Source organism: Sciurus vulgaris, assembly GCF_902686455.1.
Source record: "Sciurus vulgaris genome assembly, chromosome: 10".
NCBI lineage: Eukaryota > Metazoa > Chordata > Mammalia > Rodentia > Sciuridae > Sciurus > Sciurus vulgaris.
In genome coordinates, this window is record NC_136470.1 from 77,995,492 (window position 1) to 78,016,864 (window position 21,373).

The 21,373-nt window shown below is 32.5% G+C and overlaps 1 protein-coding gene and 1 long non-coding RNA gene across 21 annotated transcripts in view; one reads left to right on the top strand and one right to left on the bottom strand.

Annotated features, from left to right (window-relative positions):
* The window catches only part of DLG1 (discs large MAGUK scaffold protein 1), a 243,992-nt gene that overhangs the window by 98,396 nt on the left and 124,223 nt on the right, over window positions 1-21,373 (bottom strand). For 14 of the 20 annotated variants that reach the window (XM_079156167.1, XM_079156168.1, XM_079156165.1 and 11 more), the window contains 2 exons: window positions 14,329-14,427; window positions 3,704-3,757 (listed from right to left, as the gene is read on the bottom strand). In XM_079156167.1, coding sequence (XP_079012293.1) covers window positions 3,704-3,757; window positions 14,329-14,427 — 153 coding nt within the window. The remainder of the gene's footprint in view (window positions 1-3,703; window positions 3,758-14,328; window positions 14,428-21,373) is intronic. The other 6 variants (XM_079156162.1, XM_079156161.1, XM_079156166.1 and 3 more) reach the window with 1 other exon arrangement.
* Window positions 16,364-18,349, top strand: LOC306671085. The gene is made up of 2 exons (XR_013766581.1): window positions 16,364-16,708; window positions 16,752-18,349. It is a non-coding gene; the product is annotated as an uncharacterized lncRNA (long non-coding RNA).

Consider the following 21,373-nt stretch of genomic DNA (forward strand, 5'->3'; position numbering starts at 1 on the left):
TCTTCCATCCCATTTACTCTTTGCAATGTGAATAAATTAGTCTACCATTAAGAGTAAGGTTTATTTCCCCTTCCTTTAGATCTAGGCAAGCACTGTGACTATTTTTCATAAAAAGAAATGTGGCACAAATGACCATGTGTGATTTCTGAGGCTAGGTCATGTCATATGATACATTGTAATATTTGCCTTTGTCTTAGTATGGGTTTCTTAGAACCCAGCACTTATGGCATAAGGAAATTCAATCAACCTATGAGAAATGAAGAAGGACCTTGGCCCAAGAGCTCTAGTTACACTTGTAATCAGTAGCCAGCCCTAACTGCCAGCCACACAAATGAGACTTTTTTTTTTTTTTTTTTTGGCAGTGCTGGGGATTGAACCCAAGTACTCTACCAATTAAACTATATCCCCAGACAGAATGAGGCTATTTTTAATCTTCCAGTCTTCTCCAGTGCCCCATTCAAAACTATGGGCAGAAGAACTAAACAGTTAACTCAGAAAATCATAAGAAACAATGAATTGTGGTTCTTTTAAACCACTAGGTTTTTGGGTATTTGTTATGCAAGTAACAGAGGAGTCATTGTAATATCAAACAATTAAATTCAACACAAATACTGAAACCCATGCAGGTCACTTTGCTTTCTTCATTGTACTACAGGGAAGGAACCTCTAAAGGTCTAGCAGAGGGGGCTGGAAATTTTTTCTCAGGGACTTTTGAAATCCATCTCTACTATCCTTTTGAGTTCTTACTTCTTGTGTTTCTCATGGAGTCAAACCCAATTACTACTTTGATTCAACTTTCTTCTCACCTAAAGACATTCTTCTCTTGTTTTAGAGAGTACACATTATAAAAGCATTTATATAATTTTTAATATATCATCAGTATGAATCTAGGATATGGGAGGATACATGTGTGCATATCCTATTCAACATAAATGGAAGTCCTTTTTGTGTAAGAGAAAAAAATTATATTCAGCTATACTTTTTTAAATATATATTTTTAAGTTGTTGAAGGACTATTTATTTATTTATTTATTTATTTATTTATTTATTTATTTATTTATTTATTTGTGGTTGCTGAGGATCGAACCCGGTTCATTACACATGCCCCATCTATCACTCAGCCACAACCCCAGACCTATACACTCATTTTTTAAAAATCATCTTTATGTTTTCTTAATAGGACTTGCTAAATCTATCTATCTCTAATTGGTTTTAACGTATAAATGAATCTATTACATTCTAAAATATTACTTTCTACTTTTATTTTTAATAATTCCTTATTTTTTCTTTGGGTTTAAAAAAATGCTTTTTGAGTCGAATGCCCAATTCATTTATGTAAACTCTTTTCTGTTTTTAAAAACATTAAAATTTATAAATATTCCTTGGCATACGGTTTTGGTCAAATCTCACAACTGCCACATTAGGCTTCATTTCTGTTTATTTCTAAATAGTCTGAATTTTGTTTTGGAAAAGATTTCCAATTGAATGCACTTATAAAGCCCATCAGGTATTAACATGTAACATTTTGGTACTTGAGGGTTTATAATTTTTACTTTAAGGAATTTAAGATTTTTCACCATTCAGTCTCCTTATAAGGTTGGTGCTTAGTAAATGTCCTTGGTGCTTAATTTAATGCCAACTTATAATGTAGGTTTCCAAGGAGCATGGATTCTAAAAGGTGACAAGTGAAAAGGTCATATGAACTTCAAGTAACCTTATTTCTTGATCCTCAATTCTTGAAACTGTCTGCTAATTTCAAGTATAAAGACATTTCAGTAATATTAAACACATCCAACTTGGGCTACTAAGGAGCAAGAGTACATTACCATAAGCTTAATTTTCTTTTTCTTTTTTGTTGGTGCTGGGAATACTTCATACCCATTCTCTTAGCAAATTTCAAGTATACCTTGCATCATTATTAACTCATTGCCACATTGTACAAAAGATCTCCAAAACTTATTCCTTCAATCTAACTGAAATTTTATTTTTTTAAATTAATTAGTTTACCTTTTGTGGTACTTGGGATTGAACCCAGGGCACTCTACCACTGAGTTACATCCCCAGCTCTTTTTATTTTCTATTTTGAGACAGGTCTTACTAAGTTGCTGAGGCTGGCCTCAAATTTGCACTCCTCTTTCACAATAGCCAGACTATGGAACCAACCTAGATGCCCTTCAATTGATGAGTGGATAAAGAAACTGTGGTATATATACACAATGGAATATTACTCAGCCATAAAGAACGACAAAATTATGGCATTTGCAGGCAAATGGATGAAATTGGAGAATATCATGCTAAGTGAGATAAGCCAATCTCAAAAAGCCAAGGGACGAATGATATCGCTAATAAGTGGAGGATGACACATAAAGGGGGGGAGGGAAGGGTTAATGTTAGGGTTAGAGTTAGGGTTAGGGAGGGGGGCAAGTATGGAGGAAGAAAGTACTGTATAGAGGGTAAAGAGGGGTGGGAGGGGTGGGGGGAAGGGAAAAAATAACAGAATGAATCAAACAACATTACTGTATGTGGATTTATGATTACACAAATGGTATGCCTTTGCGCCATGTACAAACAGAGAGGCAACATGTATCCCATTTGTTTACAATAAAAAAAAAAAAAAAAAAATTTGCACTCCTCTGGGGCTGGGGTTGTAGATCAGTGGTAGAGAGCTTGCCTAGCATGCCTGAGGCCCTGGGTTCGATCCTCAGCAGCACATAAAAATAAAATGAAGGTATTGTGTCCACATAAAACTAAAAAATATATATTAAAAAAAATTGCAATCCTCCTGCATCAGCCTCCTGAGTTGCTGGAATTACATGTGTGCAACATAGTGACCCACTTAATTGAAAAATGTATATCCTCTAACCAACATCTCTCCAATCCTTTGTCCCTGGTAACTGCCTTTCTATTCTGTTTGAATTTTACTTTTTTAGACTTCATATATAAGTGAAACAATGCAGTATTTGTCTTTCTATGCCTGGCTTATTTTACTTAGCATAATGTCCTCCAGGTTTAATGCCATTATAACAAATGGCAGAAATTTCCTTTTTTTTTTTTTTTTTAACACTAAATAGCACTACACTGTGTATACATTACATTTTCTTTATCTATTTGTCCCCTGACAGACATTTAGGTTGTTTCAACATCTTGGCTGTTGTGAATAATACCATAGTGAACACAGGAGTGCAGAAATCTCTTTGATATCATAATGACATTTCCTTTGACTATACACCCAGAAACAGGATTGCTGGAGAATCTGTTCTAACTTTAACTTTCTTGAGACTTGTTTGTACTGTTTAAAAAGGTTGTTATTAATTTATAATCACAATACTGTATCAAGTTTCCCTTTTCTCCATATTCTTACCAATACCTGTTATCTTGTTGTTTGATAACAGTCACCAAAAAAGGTTTTAATTTGCATTTCCCTGATGATTAGTGATATTGATCATTTTTCATTTATCTGTTGGTCAGATCTTTGTTTCTAAGAAATAAACCATGATTTCTATTTCAACATTTTTGCTTTGTGTAAGTATGAAAAAGAAAGGCAACTAAATACTGCTTCACTTATTACAGTAATTATTAGTATAGTATATTGTGGTAGTATGTCTTAAGCAAAATGTATTAGAGAAAATGCTGTGATCTTTGTATGTATGTTAAAAACGGAACAGGAATTATTTAAAAGTAAGAAGGAGGAAATGGAACTTACATAAGTTGGTGTTTCCAAGCTGTCTGTATTAACCAGTACTGGAGGAGGATTTGCCTTTAAGAAAATATTATAAATGTATTAGTTTAACAAGAAAATAAAATCGTTGCATATATTATTCACAAATGTTAAACCATTTGAAATTTTTGCTATTTCTTAAGTGACAATTTTATGTGAGTTCTCTATATAATGAGTAGTTTCTAATATCAAATGGGAAAAAAATCAGGTATACAGTTATATTAGATTTACTTTTGAGAAATAAATTGCTGTTTCTGCTAAAACAGACCTAATTTTAAGATTTGCAAAGAAGTCCACCATAGCTTTCTCAAAAAATCCATAAATACTCTTTAATGTATCAAAAATAATTTTTCTATAGAAACCCAGGTTTTCTATTTCCAATGATTTCATGTAGATTCCAATCATTTTATTATCCAGAAAAAAAATTCTCCCCCACATTATGTTTGAGCATGGCAGAGCAGGAGGGGAAAAGCTGTCATAGAAACAAATTAATCACAAACTCAGGAGAATTTGAAATCCCTCCTCAATGTAAAAGCCCCCAACTACTTTTGGCTGAAATTACTGACCCCAACTGCTATTCTAGGCCACTCATGGAATAATAATGGTTTGTCATGCACAAAAATCCAAGTAGAATAATGAACAAGATGAAATGAAAAAGTTTGAATTTCCGGCTAAGTTAGAAGTGATTTTTATTTGAATGATACTAAAAAATAAAATTTAAGATCAAATGAAAAGAAATATCAGAAAACTAATATAATACCATTCAAAATTATTTCTTCTGCATATTTATTATAAAAGTAGTAAGTCAATGAAGTCAAACAACATTTTCATAGACTAAGATGACTATCTTTTAAACTTTAGAGGTTATGCTTATAAACATTAATAATTCTTCAAATAACTAAAGAACTGTATTGAAAGCTGTATGATAGAACACTATAGTACAAAATAAGTTTTCTTCCAAAATGCATAGGCCTTTAAAATGTGAATATTTGGAATTTGAATGAGATAATATTTTCAGCAAAGTACTACATCTGAATGATCATATGACAAAATAGGTAAAGAAAACAGTTTCAAGGTTAAACAATTATATGCTTTGCATTCAGGTTACATAAAGTGGAAGGTTAAGAATGAGGAGTTAATATTTTGTTATATATATATACACATACATAACATTAACCACTACATATTCAACCCTACCATTAAACAGTCAACCTTTGAATGATTCAGTGAAAATCAACCCTAATGAACAAAATTTCTACTTTTAAGATGCTATTTAAGCAAAGCTACTGAATGTACAGATATTTAAGATTTTATGAATATTTGAAATTATTCATTTTTCAGAGGTATAATGCACTTACTTAAATTGACAACTTTTACTTTATTTAAAAAAACTTTATGAAGCAACTTCACTATATTCTGCTTAAGTTATTATAGAAGAGGAAGACAAAAAGAACAAGTTATAAGACAGTACTGTTATAGTTTTGTGATGGGTATACATGGAGTTCACTGTACAATGTTCTTAACATCTGAAAGTTTTTGAAATTTTGTATAAAAAGTAAAGTAAATCATATTGAGTCAAATACGTAGTTAGAAGGGGTTCAGAGCTAAGGCAGTTGTGAAATATTATGAGTTACAGAGTTGTTTTTCAGATAAAAATAGCCAAGACTGTGTTAGTAAATGAGGAATAAAATATCAATCTTGGAATCAACTATAACTTTCCGTACTGAATTGAAATTTTTAAACTTCATATATGCAGAAATGGTATCTGATACAGTAGCATTCCATTCCTCTCCATTTTGGTGAAGGTGGGAATAGGAGTGAAAGGGGTAGCAAAATTCAAAGGGACCTGGATGGTAAAATACAATATACTAGCATCAAACCTAAAACAATGATAGCAGCAAAGCTAAAGGACAGGCTGCTTCAGAAGGACTGTAAGCAGAAAAGTTGGCTACAGAAAATACAGACTGGTAGGTAGCTGAAGTAAAAGATAAGAAAACTCAACAGTAGCTAATCACTTAAGATCTTGAGAATCTTAACTAGGACAGTAGGTAGAAGAACAGGTTATATAAACTGTACTTACCAAGAAATCAAACAACAACAAAAAGACCTGAAAAGAATCTATATGTAAATTACTTCAAATGAAGATGCTGGGTGTGGTGATGCATATGTTTAATCTCAGCTACTTGAGAGGCTGAGACAGGAGTATCACAAATTTGAGGCCAGCCTGGACAACTTAGTGAGACCCTGTCTTGAAATAAACTAAAATGGGTTGGGGATGTAGCTCAGTGGTAGAGCACTTGTTTAGAACCCCTGAGGCTTTGGGTATGATTCCCACTACCATGGGGAGGTGGTGAGAATCAAATGAAGAAAAAGCATTCCCTGAATCTCACTTCAAGTGACACTGGTTCTAGGCTTTTCTCTACCTCACTTTATTGTTCAGTGACTTTGGACTATTTGTCTTCAGTCTAGGTACTGTGTGAGGTTCCAAGAAGTCATATAAAGGAAGTATGTTATAAATCACTGGAAGCTATACAAGTGATTATCTATTATTATTATTAACTAATAATACACAGCACTGTGTATTTGTTTCAACGTGGACAATAAAGTCCTACAAGTCATTTAGAGACTGAGGAGAGGAGCAGCAAAAAGGAAAAGATAATCCAGAAGAAGGTACTAACAAGTCCTAAGGAATTTGACCCAAAAATCAATAATAACACTTAAAGAAATATAATTTTGCTCATCCAACTTTTACTATTTCATTAACAAAGGATCTTAGGGTGATTACTATTTTAACAGATCAAAACACTCTTACAAAATTTCAGAGGGCGAAAATGTTTTTTAAAAAGGTGTTAAAATAATTCTAAGATCCAGTTATTTTAAAATAGACAAAAATTAACAGTTTAGAAAATATTTTTTACAAGGTACATTGTATTTCTCCTTCTAAGCATTTATTAAAGGTTTATTACATTATTTGTTTAATGTCTCTCTCTTCTTCCCAAAACAAGTGTTTTTCAAATGTAGACCTCACAAACCCAAGATAAATCTTGGATTTTAATTTGAAACACATTGTGCTAATAGTTAAATTCTATCACTGAGTTGATCACTGTAGGTTAAAGTAAAAATAAATAAGGTGGATTCTGGGAAGATGGCAGAGCAAGAAGAACAATAAATCTGTTTTCTACCTAGACAGCAAGTTCAGTGGCATAATCTATTTGATATGAGTATTGGGAAAAGCTGGATTCTCTTCAAGGCTCACAACTTCTTCCAAGTAAAGGCCTGAACAGTTAATTTTGTCACTTGCAGCTTTAGCACAGTAGTAGCTATCCATCTGCCTCTGTCAGTCCTATGGCAGGCAGCTAACTGTGTAGTTTCCATAAAACTGTTTATACACAGCTTGCATGAGTCCGGGTGAGCAAAAAAGATTCTGTCCACCAAATATCAGAGATCTATGCTCTCAACTGCTGAATGCTTCCTCTGATCACATAGGTGTAGATAAAGAAGCAGGGGCCACTGCTTTTGCACCTCTCCCCATTATTGTAAGCCCCTCCCCACATCTGGCTGGATTGACTTCCAAGGGCCTTTTTTTCTATGTGTTAGTTAGCTTTCCATTGTTATAAGTAAATACCTGACATTAACAAACTGAAAGTAGGAAAGATTTACGTTGATTCATAGTTTCAGTTCATTGTCGTTTGGCCTTATCATTTTGGGCATTAGACAAGGCAGAACATCATGGTGGGGAGCACTTGGTAGAACAGAGCTGCTCAACTAACAGCAGTTAGGAAGAATAGAGGGCGGGGGAGAAGGAATAGCACAGGGGTTGTGAACAGGACATGCCCACAGTGACCTACTTTCTTCAACTAGACCTCCTACAGTTAAGCCTTCAACACATGAGCCTTTGGAGCACATTCTAGATCCAAACTATAATACCCTGCTTTCATTTTTCAAAATCTTTTTCACCTTCTACAATGAAAATTAGGACATTAGTGACCACATATATAGGGGAAACTGGAAAGTCACCACACAGGCCTGGGAATACCTGAGAAGACCTAAAGTTTACAACTCTGGTTGACTTTTGGCAGCTTACAAAAATCAAAAACAAAAACAAACCAATAACTAACAAAATCCTGGAGGAAAATCTGATTTCCGGAGTTATTACATATTAAATTCAAATATGCAGACTGCAAGAAAAAAATTACAAAGCATATAAAAAAACAGGAATGTATATACGGTCCATTCAAAGGAAAAAAAATAAAATAAACCAACTCAACTGCTCCTGAAAAAGACCTGATAACAGATCTACTAAAGAAAGACTTTAAAACAACTATTTTAAATGTCCTCAAATACCTAAAAGCTATGGACAAGGTAAAAAAAAAAAAAAAAAAAAGAAGGATACATCAACAAAAATGGAAGTATCAACAAAGAGCAAAGAAAGGAAAAAAGAAAAAAAATATTACAGAAATGCAAACATGTTGTCTATGGGATACCATGAAGAACACCACACATACTGTGGAATATGTAAGGATAAGTGAAAAAGGAGCAAAGAGACTATTTGAAGAAATAAGCACAAATTTCCCAAAGTTGATGAAAGATATGAATACAAACATTCAAAAAGGTCAAGGAACTCACACAAGTAAGATTAAGTCAAAGATTTTCATGCTGAGACATAAATGACTCAACTACATGCTATCTGTAACTGATTCACCTTAGGTTCAAAGATACAAATATGTTGAAAGTAAAGGATGGAAAAAGGTATTCCATGCAAATAATAAATCAAAAAGAACAAGGGTGGCTATACACTAACAAAGTAAACTTTAAATAAAAAAGATTACAAGATTAAGAAGATTATAGATTAATAAAAGGTTCAATTCAGAAATATATAACAATTATAAACATTTATGTACCTAGCAACCATCCATAAAAATATTTTTTTAAAAATTGAAGGTACCAAAGGGAGAAATAGTTCAAAAATAATAGTTGGAAACTTGAGCACCACTATCCTATTGTCCATAATGGGCAGAAGAACTAGAAAAAAAGTAAGGAAAGAGTAGAGATGAATATAACATAATGAATCAAGTAAATCTACAGACACATTCAGAAAACTCTATCAACAACAGGATATTTATTCTTCTCAAGGGTACAAGAAACAGTTTCTAAGTTTGACCATAGCCAGCAAAATGAGTCCCAAAAAATTAAGAAGATAGCTATGATACAAAGTGTATTCTCTTACCACAACAGGATGCAGTTAGTAACAGAACAAAAATGGGGAAATTCACCAATTTGTTGAAATTAAAGAACATATTCTTAAATAATCAGTAGATCAAAGAAGAAATCACAAGGAAAGTTAGAAAAATACTTGTAGATGAATGAAAACAAAAGAACAATATGCCAAAGTTTACAAGACACAATGAAAATAATATAAGGAGGAAATGTATGTATAAACACTTGTGTTAAAGATCAAAACCAAATCAACAACCTAACAATACAACTTAAGGACCCAGAAAAAGGAAGAGAAGCTATACATAAAGCTAGTTACAGGCTGGGCATGGTGGCACACACCTGTAATCCAAGTGGCTTGGGAAGATGAAGCAGGAGGATTTCGAATTCAAAGCCAGCCTCAGCAACCTAGCGAGGCCCTAAGCAACTCAGCGAGACCCTGCCTCTCAATAAAATATAAAAAAGGGCTGGGGAAGAGGATCAGAGGTTAAGTGCCCCTGGGTTCAATCCCCCATTCCAAAAATAAAACAAACAAAACAACAACAACAAAAACTAGCTACATAAAGAAGGAAATAAGAGGAGAGCAGAGATAAAATAGAGAACAGAAAAATTAAAGAGATTCTCCTTTAGATTAGGAACAAGGCAAAAATGACTACTTTTTACCACAGTATTCAACATAACACTACTTGTTTAGTCGAAATTGTAGTCAGAGCAATATGCAAAGAAATATGACATTCAAATTGGGAAGGAGGAAACAAAATTATCTATGCTCATAGCGGATAGTCCACAAAAAGATTCCACAAAAAAACTGTTAAGACTAATTAATGAATACAGTAAAGTACCAGGATACATAGTCAACACACAAAAATCAGTTGCATTTCTGTTAAAAATGAACAATCTAAAAAGGAAATTAAGAAAACCATTTGATTTACACTTTCTTGATTTTAAAACTTAATACAAAATTGCAATAAGCAAAGTAATACTGCTGGTAGAAAGACAGACACATACAGACTGTGGAAGAGAAAAGAATCCAGAAATAAACATCACAGACAAAAATTAACCTAAATCAATCTATAAAGTACATGTAAAATCTAAAAATTTGAAATTCTTAGAAGAAAACATTGGATTTGGCACTGATTTCCTTAGTTTGACAGAAAGGCACAGCAACAAAAGTAGACAAATTTGATTTTGTGAAAAATTTTTAAATTTGTGTATCAAAGACACTATCAACAGAATCAAGAGTCAATCACATAATAGAAAAAAAATTGCAAATCATCTCTGGTAAGAGACTGATATCCAGAACATACAGAGAACTCCTAAAACTCAACAACAAAACACTAAACAACCCAATTTAAAATCTGGCAAAGAAATTGTTTAGATATTGTTCCAAAGAAGATATGCAAATGGTCACTAAGTACATGAAAGATGTTTAACACCACTAATCATTAGAGAAAGTAAATCAAAACCAATAATGAGATACTACCTCATACCCACAAGGCTGGTTACTGTTAAGATAACAAAAAACAACAAGTGGTGAGTATGTGGGGAAACAGGAGCTCTCGTGCACTGTGCTGGGAACATAAAATGATGTAACCACCATAGAAAACAGCATGATGGTTCCTTAAAAAAAGAAGTGCCACATTCTACTTCTAGGTACAAACTACAAAGAACTGAAAACAGTGTCTTGAAGGGATATTTTTACATCCAAGTTCATAGCAGCATTATTTATCATACCTAAAATGTTGAGGGAATCAAACTGTCTTCGAAGTATGAATAGATATGGAATATGGGGTGTTATGAATTAGATCTAGAAAAGTACCACCTCCAAAGCTCATGGGTTAGGTAATGCAGCAATGTTCAGATGTGAAAAGATTAGATTACAAGAGCTTGTAACATTGTCAGTGGATTAATACATCTGACAGATTAAAAATTTAAATGATCTACTGTGTGGTAACCATAGGCAGGTGAGACATGGCTAGAGGAAGCAGGTCACTAGGGGCATGTTCTTGGGGACTATGTCTTGTCTCTGGCTCCTCAAGCTGTCTCTCTGTTTTGTGGTCACCATGAGTGAATAGTTTTCCTCTGCCACACACTCTGACATGAGGTTCTGCCTCAACTCAAGCCCAGAACAATGGAATCTGCCAACCATGGACCCAACCTCTTAATCCGTGAGCCCAAAAACACTTTTTATCCTCTAAGTTGTTCTTGCCTGGTATTTTACAGAAACAAAAAACTGACCAACATATGTGGGTAGGTATGTATCAATTGTACAAAACATGGAATATAATGTAGCCTTTGAAAACAAGAGTTGGGCACAGTGGCATACACCTGTAATTCCACTGGCTCTGAAGGCTGAGGTGGGAGGATCATCAATTCAAAGCCAGCCTTAGCAACTTAGGGAAAGCCTATCTCAAAAAGAAAAGAAAGAAAGGAGAGAGAGAGAGAGAGAGAGAGAGAGAGAGAGAGAGAGAGAGAGAGAGAGAGGGGGGGGGAGGGAGGGGACGGGGGGGAGGGGGAGGGGGGGGAGAGAGAGAGGAGAGAGAGAGAGACCGAGGCAGGAGGATTACAAGTTCAAGACCAGACTCAACAATTTAAGACTTTCAGTAACATAGCAAAACCCTGTCTCAAAATAAAAATAAAAGGAGCTGGGGATATATCTCAGTATTAGAGTGACCCTGGGTTCAAGTACAAGTAATAAAAACAAAATAAAACAAAAAGAAAAAAAAAAAAAAAGAGGAAATTCTGATATGAACTAAAACATGGATAAACCATGAGGACATAATGTTAAGTGAAATAAACCAGTCCTAGAAGACAAACAAGTAGTCAAAATCAGAGAAAGAGAGTGAATATCAGTGGTTGGGGAAAGGAGAAATGGGGAATTACAATTTAATGAGTACTGCGTTTCAGTTTGTTTTTTGTTTGTTTGTTTTTTTTTGGGGGGGGGGCGGTTCTGGGGATCAAACCCGGGGCCTTGCGCTTACAAGGCAAGCACTCTACTGACTGAGCTATCTCCCCAGCCCCTGCGTTTCAGTTTTGCAAGAGTTCTAGAGATTTAGAACAGCAATGAATGTACAATATGAATGTATTTAATACAACTACATATTATGTCCTATGGATTTTTCCACAATAATTAATTTGGTAAAAATATGTGACTTCAATCTTATGAAAATGCATGAAACACAAACTGAAAGATTTTCTATAATAAAAGTAGCTTCATGTTTTTTTATTTTTCCATACTTGTGATTGAAGATAGATTGCGGGGTTACTCCAGATCAAAGGAGAGTACTATGAGAGTGTTATGGAAATTAAATGCAATGTGTGGTACTAGTCAGGCCAAAGGATCTGTTCTGTGTGTTTTTTCCTTAGTACCGGGATAACTGGCAAAATGTAATTAAGGTCTACAGATTAGACAACAGCATTATATTAATGTTAATTATCCAGTTTAGCCCATTATACTGTGATAATATTCTTGTTTATTTAGTATCAAAATATTAGTTTCTCGAAACATAACAAAATACATAGGAATATAAATAAGAAATCAGCTATGGTAAGTAAATTTATTAACAACTGGAAAATTGGGGTACCTTTGTACAATTCTTCAACTTTATGTAAGTATGAAATGATTTAAAAATAAAACAAAAACAAACAAAAAACCTCCAGAAAGTAAACAGAGCTAGGGCATTCAAGTGTTAGTTTGTAACTTTAAAAGTTTCACTCAGATAATCCACAGGATACTATTTAAGATTATCCATAATATGAAAATATATCAGATCATGCTTTAGATAGTACTAATAATGATCCAATAATTCAAGACTCAATACTCAAATATTTTGTGAAATTTGAAAAGTCCAGGGGCAATAGGATGTTTTTCCCTAGAAACACCTCTGAAACAATTACTTGCACATCAAGTAGGAGTTATCTGTTAACTTGTCTCTGGTACAGACAGTAGTAGGCTCTTGGAGGACAGTGACAATGTTATATTCATTTTAGTATTCACAATACCCACAACACCAGGGATATGCTATAAGATGTTCCACAGATATCTGAAACAATGAGTAGTAGTTCACCCTATAAAAACTCTTTATCTATGATAAAGTTTAATTTCTAAATTAGTCACAAAAAAGATTAACAACAAATGACATATAGAACAAGTATAACCATATCTTGTAATAAGAGTTTTTTTAATTTATGAGTTTTTATTTCTGAAACTTTTCATTTAATATTTTTTAACATAGTCAACTGAGAGTAACTAGAACTGCAGCAGCCAAGCCTTTGATAAAAAGGGGCTACTATATATGACTAGAATAGTTACAAAAAAATTGAACGAAACTAATCCCTTCCAAAATGCATGTTTGAATATCAGAAGAAATCATGAAACATTAAAGCATTTTCAAAGTCTCAATTACATGATAGCTCAATTTCATGACATAAATGATAGAAATAAAGGAATAAAGCATCCAGTTTTTTGCTTTTTTGTTTTGTTTTTTAAGAATTGACTCTGGAGTGGAAATAAGCTCCACTTTAAGAGGCTGGTATTACAAAGAGGATGAAGTTATATCCTTAGCAGAAAGAACTAGCATGTTGTTATTCTGTGTACATTAATTTACACTGTAAATAAGAATGAGATCTTTTACACCAAAGACTATCAATACTATACTTAATATTACCATTAACCTGACTTTAGATAACTCTGTTGGAAAGGAATTTAATGTCAATAAGCCAATCCTTGAAACTAGATAGGCTCTAAAAATGAAAAATAATCAGGTTCTTTGATATTCGGTTACTATTTTATTTTTAACTGTTACATATAAATTTTTTGAAATAATGCTTATTTTGGAGTAGTTTTACTTATAGAAAAGTTATGAAGGTAGTACAGGTTCCTCACATATTCTAGATATATCATCAATTATTTTTAACTAATAAATGTGAAATATTATTTAATCAAATGAAAAATGATGAATACTTCTAAAGAAGATAAAGACACATTAGGAAACAAAGTGCTACATAAAATGATATATCCAGCACAAGATCAGGAATATAATTTTTAAATTATCTTTAGAAATTAAACAAGATTTTCCAAAGCAAAAATATTTTTTAAAACCCTTCTTAATAGATTTACAAGTATAAAAGGTATGGTAACAAATTTAAGGAGATTCAATATTATGAAGATGTTTAGAATATGTTCTATTTCATATAAGGCCTAATAAAACAGCAAATGTTGAACCCATTTTATGTTATTAAATCCCAAATATTTAATTGCCTAAAACTACCCAATGAAGCCCAAAGTAAATTACCATATCTAACAACAACAACAAAAAGTTAAAACAGTTTTAAAAGAACACAAAACATTTAAAGTAAATAAAATTTTTATAAAGAAAAAAAAAACTAATAAAAACCTGTGGTATGGTGGGTAGGATGACAGTATTCTCAGCAGGGACTGGCAGAACAGGGATCACAGGGACAGTGGGAGAAGAGGGAGGAACAGCTTCTGTTGGCTAAAAATCATCAATGACAAAAAATCAGGAAAAACACCAAAACAAAGAAAAAAACATAACAGAAAGTTGTGTCATAAAGATAAATTGTAGTTTTCAGGAATAACTAGGAAGTAGGTAAAATATTACAAGTTACATAATGAGAAAATGTTCTCTAGAAATTTTAGAAATAATTATATACCAATTATAATTTTAAAGACTCTATAGTTATGACTATTCTTTAGGTGTGTACATAAAAATAATAAAAGGTAATCACTTTTAATACTGCTTCTTCTCCAGGAGAAAAGACACTTGTTTTCATAGATTATAAAATGTTTTTCTAGTATTCAAAATGTATTTGATTACTTTCCTTTTTGCATTTAAAGAACTCAGTCATTTTATTAGCCCACAATGCAAACTATGAAAGTATATAAATAAATACAAAGACGAAAGATTCAAAGAACTTCAAAACTGAATGTACATAATTTTAAATAATATATACTATTAATCTCTACTATCAAGAATAGTAATAACCTGCCTAAAATTGTCCACATAAGTCATTAATTTAGCTAACATTCACTGATTGTCTATTATGTGCCAGATACGGTCTGGCAAAAAAAAAAAAAAAAGGGAGAGAGAGAGAAAAGAATAGAGTACTCTAGTGATATAATTTAAACCAGCATGTTTTGATATGTATATTTAATAACTTTATTTGCTTGATTTACTTATTTTTAGACTCTAGGCTGTAGATCATATAAAAGGTGTTTTGTCATAGGGTACAATTACTATAAGTTAAATAAATATCTACTGCACAAATGACATGTTTAAAAAAACACTAAAATCAAGTAGTTTAAGGACAGTATGAATTAACAGATTTAAATTGTGACACTTGAAACTATGCTTATATTCACTGATGAATACAAAACTGTAACAATGAATATTTTTGTCCACTAATCAGTTGAAATTTATTAAAAATGCATGGAATTTCTTCAACAATGGTGTGCAGACAAAATTTGATATCCACATGCAAAAGAATGAAGTTGGACCTCTACCTACCTCACATCATGTATAAAATTAACTCAAAGTACAAAGTATAAAGTATAAAGTCATAAAACTCTTAGAAGAAAACATGGAATAAATTCATGGTTTTGGCAATGGATTCTTAGATATGACACCAAAAGTATAACTGACAAAAGAAAGAAATCATTTAGACTTCATCAGAATTAAAACCTTAAAAAGGAAATTATCAAGTAAGTGAAAAGAAAATCTACAGAATACTCTTAAATCATCCATCTCATAAGGGTTAATACTCAGAACATATAAATATATAAAGAGAAACCCAATAAGACAAATAGCCCAATCAAAAAAATGGGTTACAGTCTTGAACTGACATTTCTGCAAAGAAGACATGTTGTGTCCAATGACATTTTGGCTATGAAATGACATGAAAAGATACTTAAGATCATTAGTCACTGGGGAAATACAAATCAAGGCTACAATGATAAACCTCTTCCCACCTTCTTAGGAAGGTTATACTTAAAGCACAATAACAAAATAACAAGTGGTGGCAAGGATGTGGACAAACTAGAACTCTTAACACTGCTGGTAGCTATGTAAAATGGTATAGCCCTCTGTGCAAAACATTTTGGTGGCTGCTCAAAAACCTCACTGATGGAATATGACAGCAATTCTACTAACTACATACCCAAAAGAAATGAAAACAAAGGCACAGTTGTTTGTATGCCAATAGTTCATGCAGCATTATTCACTACTGCTAAAAGGTGGCAACAAACCAAGGGTCTATCAGCAGATTAATGGATAAACAAAATGTGGTATGTATATAAAATGAAATATTAGGCTCAAAAAAGGAAGGAAATTCTGATATGCTAAAATATGGATGGACGTTATGTTAAATAAGTATGCAAGTCACAAAAAGACAAAAAATATGATGACATCAATAAATTTTATGTATTTCACCACAAAATGTTACAAAAAAAACTTTTTTAAATGCATGGAAATAGGTCCTTGCACCTACTGTTAGATACATAAATTTACACAAACTTTAGAAAAAGCAATTTAGCAGTAAATACATAGAGCCTTAGAAATGTCTAAACGCTGACTGAATAATTTACCCTAATAGAATAATTTTTAAAGCAAATACTTGTCAGGTATTCTCTTGAGCATTGTTTGTAATTGGGGAACTGTGGAATACTTAAATATCCAAAAGTGTTTGAATGATGGAATAATGATAATTGTTTAAGAATAAATATTATGTAGCAATTAAAAATTACCTGTAAGAGAACAAGTTTATAAGTAATATGGAAAATTGTTTATTATATAACATTAAGTAAAAAGAGGAAAAATGAAACTCGCATAAAAAAATGGAAAGAAATGTCTGAAAGTTAACCTCTGAGATTATAAGTAGAGCCCCCCCCCCGGTTTTTCTTTAATTTGAATTCTATTTTTCCAATTGTCAACAATAAATACATAGTAAAGTTATAAATGCAGGGTGAGGGATAGAAGATCTGCACATATGAAGAGAAAAACAATTATTTTTTACCATCGCATTCTCTAGAAAATAAGATGAAATATATTTTGTATTAATTATTTTTTAAAATATTACAAATCTCAATGTTATAAGACTATTAGCACTCTTCATTTCACCACTGAAGTTCAGCTTATTTTGGGACATTGGGAAAAGAATTGCTGGATTCCAGATGCCAGGATTTCCTGTTTAAAAAAATTTCAACAGGCATATTTATTAGCTCTTATAATAGATTAAAATTAAGGGATAAAAGGAGAATTTGAGTACAGGATTGAAAGTATAATTCTGGGGAACTGTATAAGAAGATTCTAAATTGGAAAATGTCAAAATATAACACATGTATATAAAATACAAATACTAAGGCAACAATATACCATTAATATCTCTGGTTCCTTATCTCTAATGTTTCCATTATAAACCAGTTCCCAGTTTGGGATGATTAAATAATCCTGGAGATAGAGAGTGATGATATTTGTATAATGCTATGAATGTATTTAACACCACTCAATAGTACATTTAAAAAGTTAAAATGATAATTTTGTTACATATATTTTACCATAATTTTTTAAAAGTACCTTATGAATAAAGCCCCTGGGGACTCTAATCACCATTTATACCCTCCCTGTTCCTTGTAGAAAAAAAATTCTTTAATTCCATATTATGAAATTAGTTAAGTTTAGGTGATTAATTTTCTTTGCAACATTTATATGACCTTATAATTTATGATAAATCATGAAAGGATGGTTCTAAAATAATTAGTTATTGATCAACTGGATCTATATCAAATCTAATGAATACTGATACCTACTTTGAACCATACATAAAAGTAATTCATGTTTTACTGACATAATTGAGTGAAGTAAACAAAATAAAGTTTCTAGAATATGGCAAAATACTTTCATGACCTTGCTGTAGGCAACAACTTATTGAACAGAAAAGTACACATCCTCGAATCTCAAGAAGGGTAAGGAACATCTGTGTGCTGGGAGCAGAGAAGAGAAAGCTGCCTGGTATAGGGTGTTAAAGCCTGAGCAGGGTGAGGGAGTGGATGTCTATGGGCAGAGTGGAAGCAGCCTGATGTGTGCTGCTGAAACTCAACTGAGATGAAAAGTATCTATACGGCAGTAACAGTGGCCTGGCATAAGGTCTGGAGTTCTTAGTTGAGTAAAGGGGGATCTATTGGTGCTACAGCAGAGTAAGGAAGGTGTCCACTTAGGGCAGTGAGTGATAGGAGATGCTTTTTACACAGGGGATTGTGAACTATTAAGTAAGTATATAAAGGATAATGGGAATGAGGTTCCTCATGTCAGAAAATGGGAGTTATAAATATGGAAAGGGAGAAAATCAGCATAAAATTTAGACAGAAATTAGAAGTTCTGATGTAACATGTCTTCTGATGCATACAGATACAAAAATAAATACAGACATAAATTGTGTGTGTGTGTATGTGTGTTTGTATTCCCTACCTCTGCCACCTGCAAAAAAAGGTAACACTTATCACCCCCAAAGTAAGAACATATCTAGTACCCTGGTCTTTACTTCTCGATTTTTTATTCTCCAATAAAAAAATAAAAATAGGGTCCTTGAAGAAATGGCTGATTTCCAGTGCTAGAACTGAGCAAGTACAAGACAAGTCTAGATATTGTGCTGTGCCAGAAAATAAGAAAGTGTTCAAAGAATAATGGGGGTATCACAAAGAACTCAGAAGTCAATTAAGGGGCTGCCACTGGCCAGAGTGGAATCAACCTGAGACTCAAAATAAATAATAATAATAACAGTGGCAAAAACCTCAATGAATAGGAATACGAGAGTCCATACTGATATAAATACATACATGAATAAACAAATGGAGAGAGGAGAGGGCATTTCCTTACAACTGATGCCAACTAAAAAATGTAGATGGATGGAATTTAAAAAATCATCATTTGGCGAACATCATCATTATAGTTCTTTCAAGAAATATTAAAGATAACATCACCAGTTATGGGGCAAACTAAAATTATATGCTATCTGCTAGGATGAAATGAGGGCACACCACTTCTGTGATATTTCTATCAAAGATACATCTAATTATTAAATACTGCATAAACCCAAATTAAGGATACCAAAAAATAAATGTCTATTGATAAAAATATCAATAACTTGTCCGAAGTTTTTAAAATTCAACTTTACTTTTACAAAAAGATTTATTAAAAAATTGATATTCATCTTCCACCTCTAAAGTTTCCTTGTACCTCTTTATTGGTTTTTGTTTGAATACCAAAAGAAGTTATTTTTGAAATGTCTGAAAATGCCGTAAATTATTTTCTTAGCGATAATCTCCAGTCTTAAAAACTGAGTAAGATATTAGCTAATTAATAATTTGATATGAAAATAAGGCAAAGAAGGAACATGCTTATGTCGAACTTCAAGAATAAGCACAGATAATTTTCTTCATTGGTAGTTGCTTTCAAACCCTTCATGATAAACTAATCTTCTGTTTATCCCCTCAGTAACCTTCTGGTTCTGAGCCTCTTCTGGAATCATCTTCTTTAGATAAGGACCCAGATACTGTTTTTTAAAATTCCCAAAACAAACATACATCTTAACCCATCCCACTCTCTACAGGGCACTGAGTAAGCACTTCACAAAAGAATAAATGCTTCTGCCACTTCTTTAAGGCAGTAAATACTTCAAAAGTAAATGACATGTCAACACATACAATTTCTAGGCCACAAATGATAAACTTCTGAGAATAAAGTAATTCATTTGATTCACTTGAAACAAATACAGCTCTAAACAAATAATAATCAAATAAAGATTGACGAGGAATGGCACACATGTTAGATCTTACAATAGATTAAGAGATAAGAGGATGAGTGAGCACAGGACTGAGCATGGTTACATGCTGAGGAACAGTGTAAAGAAGATTCTAAGTTGGAAAATGTTAAATATAATAATTCATATATATGTATATAAAACATACTGAGGCAGCAATATACAATAGCCATTATATAGAGTAGTAAACAATATTGAACAACCAGTATTTCAGAAAAGAAATTCAGAATAGTATTTTAAACGTTAAAATCTTATATAATTAGTTCATTATTAGACAATAATGACCACTGTGTCATCATCCTGTCCCACTGTGTCACTTAATAAAATCAGCTTCAAAGAGATATTTGTTGTTTTTAATCATGACCATGTGACCAGCAACAGTCTTAGCAGTTTCTATCCATAGCAACACCATGTAATCATTAGCATCTGAGGCTGCCTTCAGAGACTTGTTTCCATGACAACAAAGGTTATAATATTAACACTGTCTCGAGGAATACTGTAGAAAACTGTATATTTCTGTAAAATAACTGGATAGATCATACATATTTTAATAGTACCTTTTGAAAACCGCCATCGAATTGACAGTTACCTGAAAAATGTTTAAACCGATGAATTTTAAATGATTCTTAACTTTATGACTCTATATTTTACATCTATTTTAAAATCTTAACATTATGAACCTGTGTTTACAATGTAGATTTTCATCAAAGTGGTGTGAAGCCTCATTAGGTACAGTCATGTTCATAATGTGTATGGCATATCCACATTTATGATCATGTACTACCCTCCCTTACTTCTATTCAATCAATAATAAGTGTGTATTTATTGAGTGAAGCTACTGTCTTCATGAAATCTATTTCTGCATAAAATAGCTAAAATGCTTTTTATTATGTGCATATAAATCCTGACAGGAAGAGAGAAGGGACAATTATGAGGCTGTGATAATCCAGTTGAGGTAACTGGTGGCTTAGGTTGAATGGTGATAATGATGAAAACAGACAAACAGTCAAATCAAAACAGATTTGGGGTGTAGAGTTGATGTATCTTGATGCCTGATGACAAAGCAGGATTGTTAAGAATAATACGCACAATGGCAACTAAAAATCACTTATTATACTCTAGTTAGACTTGGGCATAAGAGAGCTAAAGACTTATTTAAATATATTTTTAAAAGTTTTTCTCACTAAATTATTTATTAAATGATTTTCATGGCTGGGGGTGTAGCTTAGCAGTAGAGCACTTATTTAGCATAATAAGACTCTGGGTTTGATCCCTAGAACTGCCAAAACAAAAACCAAAATAAAACAAAAACCCAAAAATCAAAACAAAAATGATTTTCAGATAAGATGAAACTCCCAAGAAGATTTGAAATCATGATACCAGGATATCAAATGCTTAATTTTACATTATTGTGTTACATGAATGGAATAAACTGAGCTCAGAATATATACAAAAATTCAATAAAGTCTAAAAAATCATCACACCACATTTGTAGGAAAAATGAAATAAATGAACTAGAAAATCTTTTGGTATCAATATCGTAAACAAGGAACAGTGCCACCACTGGTCAATAAAATCCTTATTTTGTTTTTGTATGAATAATTTACA